This window comes from Lynx rufus, unplaced genomic scaffold (assembly GCF_022079265.1).
Source record: "Lynx rufus isolate CCGP_SWC_20201006 ecotype Redwood Valley unplaced genomic scaffold, mLynRuf1.p SCAF_13, whole genome shotgun sequence".
In the NCBI taxonomy this organism is placed as follows: domain Eukaryota; kingdom Metazoa; phylum Chordata; class Mammalia; order Carnivora; family Felidae; genus Lynx; species Lynx rufus.
In genome coordinates this window covers 2290483-2303488 of record NW_025814827.1, presented here as the reverse complement: position 1 = coordinate 2303488, position 13006 = coordinate 2290483, and the positions used below count along the sequence as shown (strand labels likewise).

The 13006-nt window shown below is 38.6% G+C and overlaps 1 protein-coding gene across 4 annotated transcripts in view; it reads right to left on the bottom strand.

Moving 5' to 3' along the window:
• Positions 1-13006, bottom strand: part of PTPN9 (protein tyrosine phosphatase non-receptor type 9) — an 81080-nt gene that overhangs the window by 20204 nt on the left and 47870 nt on the right. For all 4 annotated transcript variants that reach the window (XM_047074764.1, XM_047074761.1, XM_047074763.1 and 1 more), the window contains 2 exons: positions 7709-7819; positions 5130-5458 (listed from right to left, as the gene is read on the bottom strand). In XM_047074764.1, coding sequence (XP_046930720.1) covers positions 5130-5458; positions 7709-7819 — 440 coding nt within the window. The remainder of the gene's footprint in view (positions 1-5129; positions 5459-7708; positions 7820-13006) is intronic.

The window sequence follows — 13006 nt, the reverse complement described above, 5'->3', positions numbered from 1 at the left end:
TGATCTCAGGGTCCTGGGATCAGGCCCCCATTGGGCTCCATGCTTAGCTTACAGAATACTAGCTTAATATTCTCTCTCTCCCTCTCTCTCTGCCCCTACCCCCTCGTGCTCACTCTAAATAAAATTAAAAAAAAAAAGAAAGAAAATGGACACCTAGTAGAACTGAGGGTAAGGCTGGAGACAGACATTAATTTCATCATTTCTTTTCTTTTCTTTAAAAATTTTTTAATGTTTATTTTTGACAGAGACAGAGCGTGAGTGGGAGAGGGACAGAGAGAAGGAGACACAGAATCTGAAGCAGGCTCCAGGCTCCAGGCTCAGCACAAAGCCTGACTCGGGGCTCGAACCCACCAACCGTGAGATCATAACCTGAGCCGAAGTCAGATGCTTAACCAACTGAGCCACCCAGGCACCCCTCGTCATTCCTTTGGTACTATTTTATATTTGGTACTATTTACTATTTTCATTTTGTAAATGAATTATTTTTTTTAATTATTTTTTTTTCAACGTTTATTTATTTTTTTGGGGACAGAGAGAGACAGAGCATGAACGGGGGAAGGGCAGAGAGAGAGGGAGACACAGAATCGGAAACAGGCTCCAGGCTCTGAGCCATCAGCCCAGAGCCTGACGCGGGGCTCGAACTCATGGACCGCGAGATCGTGACCTGGCTGAAGTCGGACGCTTAACCGACTGCACCACCCAGGCGCCCCATCATTTTGTAAATGAATTTTGTAAATTCTTTTATACAACAGTTATATATAACAGCTATATATATATATATATATATATATATATATATATATATAAAAGTTATATATAACTTTTATAAAACGAATTCCTTCTTTTATATAACAAAAAAAGGATGGAGCAAATATGGCAAAATATTAAAAATTGTCAGTATCAATTCTGGTGATAGGAAGATAGTTGTTTATCATGTTATACTCTGTACTTTTCCATATTTAAAAAAATTCCCTCTTCCCACACAAATAAGCCCAGCTGATATTTTACAAAGTTCCAAGGACAATTCAATGGAGGAAGGATTTTTCAGCAAATGGTGCTGGAACAACTGGATAGCCACAGGCTTATACGCGCATACACAAACACACATACACGCGCATACACACACATACACGCACACATACAAAAATCAACATCAACCTAAACCTTATACTTTATACAAAAATTAATTCAAAATGGATCACAGAATTAAATAAATGCAAAACATAACACTATAAAACTTTTATGTAAAAAAAAGAGAAAAATCTTTGGAATCTAAGGTTAGATGTTCTTAGATTTGACATCAAGAGTGTGATCCATAAAAGGAAAAACTGATTAAAGGACTTGACCAAAATAAAACCTTTTGCTTCACAAGGGACCCTGTTAAGAGGATGAAAAGACCAGCTACAGACTAGAAGAAAATATTCATAAGCCAGTATCCAACAAAGAACCTATCTCTAGAAAATGTTTTTAAAAATTCTCAAATCTCAACACTTTTTTAAAAAGTCCAAACAGAAAGTGGGCAAAAGGCACATTTTTACAAAGAAGATATACAGATGGTAAACAAGCACATGAAAAGATGTTCAATATCATTAACTATTAGAGAAATGTAAATTATACCCACAATGGGATCTCATTACACACCTATCAGGACAACTAAGATAAAAAATAGTGGCAACATCAAATGCTGGGGAGGATGCAAAAAAAAAATGGATCATTCATACATTGCTGGGGCATATGCAGAATGGTATGACCACTCTGGAAAACATCTGGGTAGTTTCTCATAAAACTAAACATCCAATTACCAAGTGACCTAGCCATCACACTCATGGATATTTATCCCAGAGAAATGCAAGCTTATGTTCACACAAAACCTAGACATAAACGTTCATAGTAGTTTTACCTGTAATAGCCAGAAACTCTAAACAACCTAGGTGTCCTTTAACAGGTGAACGGTTAAACAAACCATTCATACCATGAAACACTACTTAGCAATAACAAGGAATGAACTATTGAGACATGTAATAACAACTTGGGTGAATCTCCAAGGAATTACACTGAGAGGAAAAAGCCGATCCTAAAAGGTTCCATATAGTAGGATTCCATTTTTTTTTTTAATTTTTTTTTAACGTTTATTTATTTTTGAGACAGGGAGAGACAACATGAATGGGGGAGGGTCAGAGAGAGAGGGAGACACAGAATTTGAAACAGGCTCCAGGCTCTGAGCTGTCAGCACAGAGCCCGATGCGGGGCTTGAACTCACGGACCGCGAGATCATGACCTGAGCCGAAGTCGGATGCTTAACCGACTGAGCCACCCAGGCGCCCCTCCATTTATTTTTTTAATGTTTACTTATTTTTGAGAGAGAGAGACTGAGTGTGAATGGGGGAAGGGCAGAGAGAGAGAGAGAGAGAGAGAGAGATAGAGAGAGAGAGAGGGAAAGAGTCTGAAACAGGCTCCAGGCTCTAAGCTGTCAGCACGGACCCTGATGCAGGGCTTGAACTCACGAACTGTGAGATTATGACCTAACCTGAAGTCGGATGCTTAACCAACTTAGCCACCCAGGCGCCCCAGTATGATTCCATTTATATGATAACATTTTTGAGATGACAAAATCTTAGTAATGGAAACCACATGAGTTGTTGCAGGGGTTAGGGATGGGGAAGGGTGGGACCAAGGTATGTGGTGATGTATTCTTCTGTATCTTGACTGTAGTGATGGATACACAAACCAATGTGTGGGCTAAAGATTGCATAGAACTAAATACACACACACACACACACACACACACACACACTAAAACTGGGAAATCTGAGTAGACTGGTGTATAATATCAATATCCTAATTTGATATTATACTATACTTTTAGAAGATATTATCAAGGGAAAACTGTGGAAAGGGTGCATGTAATATCTCTGTTATTTTTACAACTTTATATGAATCTACAATTATAATAAAATGATAAATTTTTTTAATGTTTATTTATTTTTGAGAGAGACAGAAGAAAGAGAGACCAAGTGAGGGAGGGGCAGAGAGAGAGGGAGACAGAATATGAAGCAGGCTCTAGGTTCTTAGCAGTCAGCACAGAGCCAGATGCAGGGCTCAAACTCAGGGACCATGCGATCATGACCTGAGCCGAAGCCAGACACTTAACTGACTGAGCCACCCAGGTGCCCCTAAAATTTTTTAAAGAACATCTTTTGAAAAAATGGTGTAGGGGAGAAGAAAAGAAAGAAAGAAAGTCTCTTGGTCTATGTCATTCTGGACAACGAGTACTCTGATATCTACTTCATAATCTAGAATTCCAAGGGAGACATAGTTTGTTCTGTATAAGCAGCTTTATTGGAACTTGGTAAAAGACATAGACCTGGAGCTAATGGGGATTCTGGGTTCTGGCTCCTGAAATGGGGGGCTCATTCATTCAATAAAGAGTGAAGATTAGGAAGTCCTTCCGTAGGACTGGGAAGTGTTCTCTGATGATAACATGATGGCTGGTTTGGGTGATGCCAAGAGAACAATCTAAACTTCCTTTTTCTACTGGGTGGAGGAGGACCACAGTAGAAATGACATCTCAAGGACCTCACAGCAGAAGTACCCAGAATAAGGTTAGGAATCCCCAGGACAAGAATGCATGCTCTTGGAGCAGCCCAGTACTCCTCTCTGCCCAGTACTTCCTTGATTCAAAACTGTTACAAGGAGGGTTGGGGAGGTGTCTGGGTGGCTCAGTTGGTTAAGTGGCGACTACAGCTCAGGTCATCATCTCGTGGTTTGTGGGTTCGAGTCCCACATCGGGCTCTGTGCTGACAGCTCAGAGCCTGGAGCGTACTTCAGATTCTGTGTCTCTCCCTCTCTCTCTGTGCTGTCCCCACTCATGGCTCTATCTCTCTCTGTCTCTCAACAAAAAATAAATGTTAAAAAAATTTTTTTTAAAAAAACTACAGGGAAAAACTAGTTGGGAGAAAGATTGGATGCATACATAAAGATTGTAAGTTGGTAAGAAACAAACAGCTGTGTGGGAGAAAAGAATACCCTGCGCTTGAAAATTGCTCTGCTTTCTTGTTTTTTTCTTACTTCCCTTTGCATTCTTGCTCTGATATTGACTGATTTCTCAATTGTTTCTTCTTTCTTACTCCTCTTATCAGTTTCCTAACTCATTCTTTTCCCTCTTTCCTTTTGCTAAAAGGCTCTCTCCCTGAATCTTCTTTATAGCACACTGAGCTGGACAGGAATTATAAGGGGAAAGAGGTATTCACAGAATCATGGACTCTGAAAACATTTAAGCTACACAAGTAAGTAGACATCAGAGACTAAGATCACATATTACACAGAGGAAAACCAGGGTGCAGGGAAGGGAAATAACATGTATAAATCACAGAGGGGACTTCTGGCTATGCTGGAACTTGAGCCCGGGACAGATTCCCTGGTTTTCAACAGAGCTTCACTTGGAGAGACAGAAATTTCTGCTGCAGCCAATGAAAAAAGTGTAACATAAATGAGAGCAGCAGTAAAGAGAAATGATCTATGCCCTATGGCCAACAATACTTACTGAGTAATTATGAACCAGTTATAAACTAGCCAGGTAGTTCTGCAGTAGAATTTGGATAGAAGGAAAATCCCACAAGGCTAAATGCCTAAGAGTTAATTCTTTTCTGTTACTGTGAATGATTTTAAATGTTCCAGTACCGTCTTCAGAAAGCAAAGTGGCTGTTTTTTTGGTTTGTTTTGTGTGTGTGTGTGTGTGTGTGTGTGTGTGTGTTTTTAAGAAAGTAATGTTATACTACAAATGCTCTAGGGAGAAACTGCCCAAATAGCCTACATTTTTGAGCCAACATTTTTGTTTTTTCCTAAAAATACTTGCATTTCAGAAAAATATTTTAAAATGTGTCCATTATTACATGGCTCCCCTGTCAGTACTGAAGACCTCCAGAAATTTCAACATATAGGATACTGGCAACAAGCACCAAAGCAGCAGAGGCGTCTTTCTGGATAAGAAAATCATCATCTAAGTGAGAGTGATGCTTCGTAATGTGGAAGGGCCTCTGTTAAGGAAATGAGGTGTGGAAGGAGCTGTTGCCAACAGACACCAGAAGCATGTTAGTAACCGATTGTTGTCCCAAACCTTTCCTACTTACATAGAACAGTGGAAAGTGCCAACAGGGTTCTCACGGCGGATGTCTTCATACTCCTCATATATCCCCCGCTTTTGTCTGGTGCTAACATAGTCCATCAGCTCTTGGATGGTCATGGCGTGGGGACCCGGAACATGTACCGAGTCCCAGTCTAAGGCAGGAGGGAGGGAGAACAGGATGATCTCATCGAAGGGATCTGGGTGGCCGTTCATCTGGGGTAGGAATTGGAAATTCCAAGTGGCAAGGTCAATTTTGATGTATCCACCCAGGTTTTCTGGAAGGCACTCCCTGGGCAGGTGCTGGGTGACCTCAGATGTCTTTAATATCTGAATCTGGAAGGCCAAAAAGAACCATGTGAGTACATAGGGGGGGAAAAACATAGATAAATCGAAGATAAAGAATAAATGTGTTTATATTAGATTTGAAGAAGGGGATGAGATTTGCTTGAAATACATGGTATACCTGTGAAAGAAGTAGACTGCATTTCATCTGCCTGGGATTGAAGTCTTTTTCCCAAATGTCTGACTTCCAGGAATGTATATCAAATTCATTCCTGGAATTAGGGGTCCTTTTATAAATCTTGAAAGGATGGTACTGTGAACAAAGCCTTTATACTATTAACAAGGCTTCCCAGTGCCATCTCATGCAGGTATTTGCCTTTTTGACTACTAAGAACGCACAGGTAGTGATTTTTTTGGTCAACCCCATACTAAGGTAACCAACTCTAAGCCTGGTACTTTACTCACAGCTCAGTGTGGATGTTCTCAAAGATAGCTTTCTATGAATATAACACAAGACCAGCCACCCAGAGACAGGGTAGCCCAGGAAAACTGCGCGAAAAGTAATCCGAAGTCTGCTCTCTGCTTAGACACAGCCTTACTGGACCAAATTAGCCTAGTTGGTTCTCCGTGAAATCTGCGTTGAATGGGAATGCTTGTCTCTCTTACTATTGCCTCTTCTTGGAATGTCCACTTTTCCTCCTCAGCCTCTTCAAGGAGCAGCTTATAAAGCTCACCTCTTCTGTGACGCCCTCCCTGACTGCCAGAGACAATATTCTCCTCTGGGCTCCTTCCTGCAGAGCCACAGTTTTCTGCACTTCTGCCTCTGTGTTCCCTATCAGGACCATGAACTCCTCAAAGATAAGGAAAGTCTCACTCAATTTTTAATTCCCAGGGCCCAGAGCCTGGACTGTAAAGGTGCTCATGTATTTTGAGTTTATACACACATTTATACTTACATAAACAAGTGCAAGAACTTGCCTAAAGAGGACTCTCAAAGAGTTACCTTGGAAAAGATCTCTCCTATTCCCAGTCACTAGGTCTCCAAGTACTTCCACAGAGCCAAAAGTCTTCAGTTTTCCCCTCCAACACAAGTCTCCTCAGCTATAAAGGTCTGCATTGTTATCACTAATATAACCTCATAATTCTTTTTTTTTTAATTTTTTTTTAACGTTTATTTATTTTTGAGACAGAGCATGAATGGGGGAGAGGGAGACACAGAATCCGAAACAGGCTCCAGGCTCCAAGCTGTCAGCACAGAGCCCGATGTGGGGCTCAAACTCACGGACCGTGAGATCATGACCTGAGCCGAAGTCAGCCGCTTAACCGATTGAGCCACCCAGGCGCCCCTATAACCTCATAATTCTATATTACAAAAATCTCTAATAATATTTCACACTATATTATGACATAACTCTTATTATGTCAATGCCCTTTCTTTCTGGGGTGAGAAATGAATGAATGAATAAAACCATAATCTTTCAGTTCTGGAACATTCAGGGGATAATAATTAAAGATAAATTTAGACAACACTTTTGAAGTTACGAAACAACAAGCTGTTTTCAGAGAAAATGCCAGGAATGGAAGTAGAGAGAGATAGTGAGAGATTCTCCTCTACCACCCTGGTGGTCAAAGGGACGGATTAGTATTTCCAGTTGAACAAATTCAAACACCAGTTCAACTAATGCAATTCCATTAGAGATTGTTAAATATGCATGTACAGCACTAGGCTAAATTTTGGAAGGGGGAGCTATCCTTAAGTTATCCATGGGACACACTCCTTCAGTGCTATCTTTATGCAAGTTGCTATGGAGGGAGAGTGCCAAACAACTATGTGTAGCTCCTAACTTCAAGAAACTTGGAATACAGTGGGAGAGGGAGCCTGTACTGAGCTGAGTAAAGAATAAAGCAGAGAGGGGCACCTGGGTGGCTCAGTTGGTTAAGCATCTGACTTCGGCTCAGGTCGTGAACTCATGGTCTGTGAGTTTGAGCCCCACGTTGGGCTCTGTGCTGACAGCTCAGAGCCTGGAGCCTGCTTCGGATTCTGTGTCTCCCTCTCTCTCTGCCCCTCCCCTGCTCATGCTCTGTCTCTCCCTGTCTCTCAAAAATAAATAAACATTAAAAAAAAATTTAAAAAAAAAGAATAAAGCAGAGAATATAAGTGGATACGTTAAGAGAAGCAGAAAGCACTTTAGGAGACAAACCAGGAGAATTTTACTGAAGGTAAAAAATTAATTGGCAGGTTTCAACAGTGGAGATGGGAATGTATCTATCCACCTCCAAATAAAATAAAGCTTGCCTTACCCTCTCCCGGACTTTGTCCTTCAGGAGGAGGCTGATGATGGAATAGGGCACTCGGAACCATATTGGTGCTCCCACAATTAGCACTTTCTTCAAACGAGCAGGAAATGCTCCCTATGGAGAACACATATGAAAATTTAAAGATATTAGTTAAAGCACACTGGAACCTGTGACCGTTCGAACACAAAGTATAGGTTTTCTGCTCTTGTCCCCATCCTTACCCAGCAGGGGGAGTCTACAGCCTAATTTGCGTTTCATTTCAGTAACTACAGAGGTGGTTAAAAATTTTCAAATTATACACCTGACACTAATGTAACACTATATGTTAACCATACTAGAATTAAAATTAAAAACTTAATAAAAAAATTAAAAGCTGGTTTACCTTTAAAAGTTATGTTATGTTCTGGGTGCCTGGGTGCCTCAGTCATTAAGCACCTGACTTTGGCTCAGGTCATGATCTTACAGTTAGTCCCACATCTTAGTCCCACATCGGGTGAGCTTGAGCACGCTTCTCTCTCTCTCTCTCTCTCTCTCTCTCTCTTTCTCTCTCCCTGCCCCTCATGGGATTCTGTCTCTCTCTTCCCCTCATTCACTTGCACCCTCTCTCTCTCTCTCTCTCTCTCTGAAAAAAAGTTATGTTCTTATTAACATAAGCTTTATGGATCAAAAATATACTGACTTTTGTCAGCATATATGTGTGCATCCTTAAGTTCTGCCTATTAAAACTTTAAGAAAAATTAAATCATGAAGAAACAGAACATGAAAGAAACATCTCTCATAACCTTTTATTCTGACATCTGTGTGTTTATAAATCATTTTTTAAGCCATCTCTTCATCTATTTTTGTATTCATTTATTCAATCAATAAATATAATCTAGTGGACACAAGGGCAAATGAGATATAAAGGCAAGGAGACACCTGATCTGCATAAAGCATAAGAATAAAAAAGTATTCATTCCTAATGCACAACTCTTGGTTTCCTTTGGTTTAATATCCCAGGCCTTCTCACGGGCAGGGATACCAGGTAATATTGGCATTACTGGAAGAAATTACTCCCAAGGAATAAAAAAACAAAAAACAAAAAAAGGGAATTGTAGCTAAATATCTTCTACAACTTTCTCCCTATTCTTTTTCAAAAAATTGATTCTCAATTTGACATGTCACTCTCTGGCTATTCTTCCACTGATTTGGGGGGCAGGTGCGGGTGGTCCATGAACATTCCCAATAGAGAATATATAGCATCTAGAACAAAATGCTCCATGGGCTTCTTCACTGAAGTCTGAGAAACTACCTTTCATCTCTTCCCTCAAAGATACAACAACTTATTTCAGGGCCCAAAAAGCCAAGGTCCCTTTAAACTGCCAGATCAAAAACCAGTCTGGAGAAATACCTATATTTCCACAAAATTATAAATAAAAAGCAGAAGCCATTATATTTGTTTCTTCAGAGCAAAGAACTACACACTCAGGCCTGTTCCATTTTAATGACTTTATGGCATCCACATATACTGTTGATGGGACAGTAAATAGTTACATCTTCTAGAAGGCCTCTGGCATTACATATCCTTAAAAATGTGCATATCCTCTGATCAAGTAACTCTATCCTAAGGTAATAACCAGAAACACAAAGATTTATGAACAAAAATGTTTACTGCACCTTTATTTTTGATAGTTAAAAATAGCATTTAAAACTGGAAAGAATATATATGTCTGAAAATGGGTAGGGGCTAATAAAAATGGTATTATAATAAGATTATTACATGACCTTTAAAATGAAGATTTCAAAGATTTTTTTACAACTTTGGAAAATGCCCACAATATAATCCTAATTAAACTAAACAGAATCAGCTACAATCTTAATTTTGTTTAAAAAATTACCCATATATTTCACAAAGAAAAAAGATTATAAAGAATTATATCAAAAGCTCAATAGAGTTTCTCTCTGATAAGTGAGATTATGAGTTGTTATTTTCTATAATACTTAGCATTACTTTTATTTTTTACAACCTTATTTAAAATGTTTATATCCTCTTTTTTTTTAAAGTAATCTCTAGGGGCACCTGGATGGCTCAGCTGGTTTGGTGTCTGACTCTTGATTTCCCCTCAGGTCATGACGTTGTAGTCTATGGGTTTGAGCCCTGCATCAGGCTCTGCAGTGACAATTCGGAGCCTGCTTGTGATTCTCTTTCTCTGCCCCCACCACTCATGCTCTCTCTCTCCCTCAAAATAAATGAATAAACTTAAAAGAAAAGTAATCTCCATGTGCAGTGTGGGGCTCGAACTAATGACCCAGGGATCAAGAGTTGCATGCTTTACCAACTGAGTCAAGCAGGTGTCCCTAAAATGTTTACATCCTTGGATCCGGTAGGCCTACTCCTAGAAATCCACAAACTATTTTATATGCAAGATATGAATATAAAAAAGTGTTTGCTGAGAAAACTGTTTATTATAACAAACGGGAAAAAATATCCAACAACATAGAAATAGTTAAGTAAATTATTGTAAATACAGGATAGACTATCATTCAGCAATTACAAGTGTTCATAAAATAAAGTTGTTGGAGCTCACTGTATCTTGAAATTGTATGAACATAATTAAGACCATATTGAAAAACATCTAGAAGAAAGTGTCCTACACCAAAATGTCAACAGTGTTTATTTCTGCATAGTATCAAAGGCAGTATTTCTTCTTAATGTATATTAGTCTGAGTTGTCCAAATTTGTCTACAATGAAAATTTTTTCTGATTATGATAGTATTTTAACTATAAAAGGTAAATGTGAAAAAAATTAGCCACCCTATAAATAATAATCAGCATAAAAGTATAACAGTAAAAACATGTGATTTATAGTAACACTTATGCACACACACACACACACACACACACACACTACCTCTCTCCCTATCTTTTTCTCCCTGAAAGTCATTGGTCTTACAAACAAGATGATTTATCCTTGGTGTGTGCTGTATGTTTTTATATGTATGTATATGTATCTTTTAGCCTAGGAATAAACTACGTAAGACACATGTAAGATAAATAAAATAATTTTAAAACGTTATTGAAAGACATAACAAAAGACTTAAAAAAAAGTAGAGCATTCTTGGATGGGAGATAATAATATTATAAAGATGTCAATTCCCCCTGAAGTAATTTGTTACTTCATTATATCCAAATAAAATCTGAGAATGTTTCATTTCCCTCAAATGTGACTGAATGACTCTAAAATTCATCTAACCAAAAGGTGATGATTTTTTAAAAAAATTTCTCATCAGATTTAAAATTTGGAAAAAGTGGCTACCCTCTGGGAAATGGCACTGGGTGTATGATGAAGGGTGTCAGAGACTTTTCCCTGAATTGCTTTTTAATTGCTTTTATAATAAAGGGCTAGGAGTGCCTGGCTGGCTCAGTCAGTAAAGCATGCGACTTTTTTTTTTTTTTTAAGTTTATTTATTTATTCTGAAAGAGACAGCGCCTGTGCACAAGCAACGGGGGGGGGGGGGGGGGGAGAGGGGGGAGGAGAAGGAGACGAAGAGAGAATCCCAAGCAGGCTCCACGCTGTCAGCAGTATGGAACCTCATGTGGGGTTCAAACCCATGACCTGAGCCCAAATCAAGAGTCGGTTGACAGAGCCACCTCAGCGGCCCGTTTTTTTTTTTCAGATTTTATTTCTGGGGCACCTGGGTGGCTCAGTCAGTTGCACGTTGGACTTTGGCTCAGGTCATAACCTCGAGATTCAAGAGATCGAGACCTGCATTAGGCTCTGGGCTGGCAGCATACAGTCTGCTTGGGATTTTCTCTCTCTCCCTCTCTCTGCCCCTCCTCCACTCACACACATGCTGTCTCTCAAAGATAAATAAACTTAAAAAAAAAAAAAAAGAAAGATTTTATTTTTTTTAAAGTAATCTCTACATCCAACATGGGACACAAACTCACAACCCATGACCAAGAATTGCACACCCCACCAACTAAGCCATCCATGCGCCCCCAAGCATGTGACTCTTGATCTCAGGGTTGTAGTATGTCCCAGCCCCGTGCTGGGTGTAGAGTTTACTTAAAATAAATAAATAAATAAAATACAAACACAATACAAGAAAATAAAGAAGAACTAGTTATAAAATAAAGTTTGCTTTCAATATGCATGTTATATATCAATAAATTTAAATAAAGAATACAAAAGTCATGTAAAAAGAATAAAAATGCAAAAAACAGTCAAAACAACTTTTAGAAATAAAAGATTGTGCCAGGAATCTTGTCTTATGAGATATTAAACTTTATTATTATAAGATTAAAATAAATAAAACAGTGCATATGTTAGTCTAGATGACTAGATCAAGGGAATAGAGTATCCAGAAATGGGACAGTGAGTACCATATAGTGTAATTTAAAGGTATTATCTCAAATGAGTAGAAAAAATATATATTAGTAAATGCTGTCCAGACAGCTATTTGAAAGCAAATTATTTTATCTATAATATTATGTATCATATATGACATATATACATTTTTGTTGTTGTTCTGTTTTGTTTTTTAAGTTTATTTATTCTGAGACAGAGAGAGCCTGTGAGTTGGGTAGGGACAGAGACAGAGAGAAAGAGAATTCTAAGTAGGCTTGCTTTGTCAGTGCAGAGCCTGATGTGGGGCCCAAACCCATGAATGGTGAGATCATGACCTGAGCTGAAATCAAGAGTTGGACGCTTAACTGACTGTGCCACCCAGGCCCCCCATGATGTATATTATTAAATAAAGTATATATAATATAGTAAAAAAAATTACAATGAAAAATAAAATATAGGTGACAAAAGACACCATAAAAATGAATAAATTATAAACTACAAAAAATGCTGCTAACACATACTTAGTAACATTCTTAATAACAAGTCTTACAAATTAGTAAGAGATAAATACTTTTATAAAAAACTGGGTAAAATATATGAGAATAAAAAAATTTTAAATACCCCTTGGCAATGAACGTGAAAATATGCTAACGCTCATCATTAAGAAAAACACCACATAAAAACGTGAATATGATTAAAATCCAAATAATAAGTTAATGTTGATAAGACTGGTAAAAAAGCCTGTTGATAGGAATATAAATTTGAACTATGTTTTTAGAAGGTTATTTGGCAATATTTATCAAAATTTAAATGTGTGGCGCGCCTGGGTGGCTCAGTCGATTAAGCCTCAAACTCTTGATCTGGGATCAGGTCATGATCTCATGGTTTGTGAATTCAACCCCCATTTTGGGTTCTGCACTAATGGTGTGAAACCTGCTTGGGATTCTCTCTCTGCCTCCACTCCTCCCCC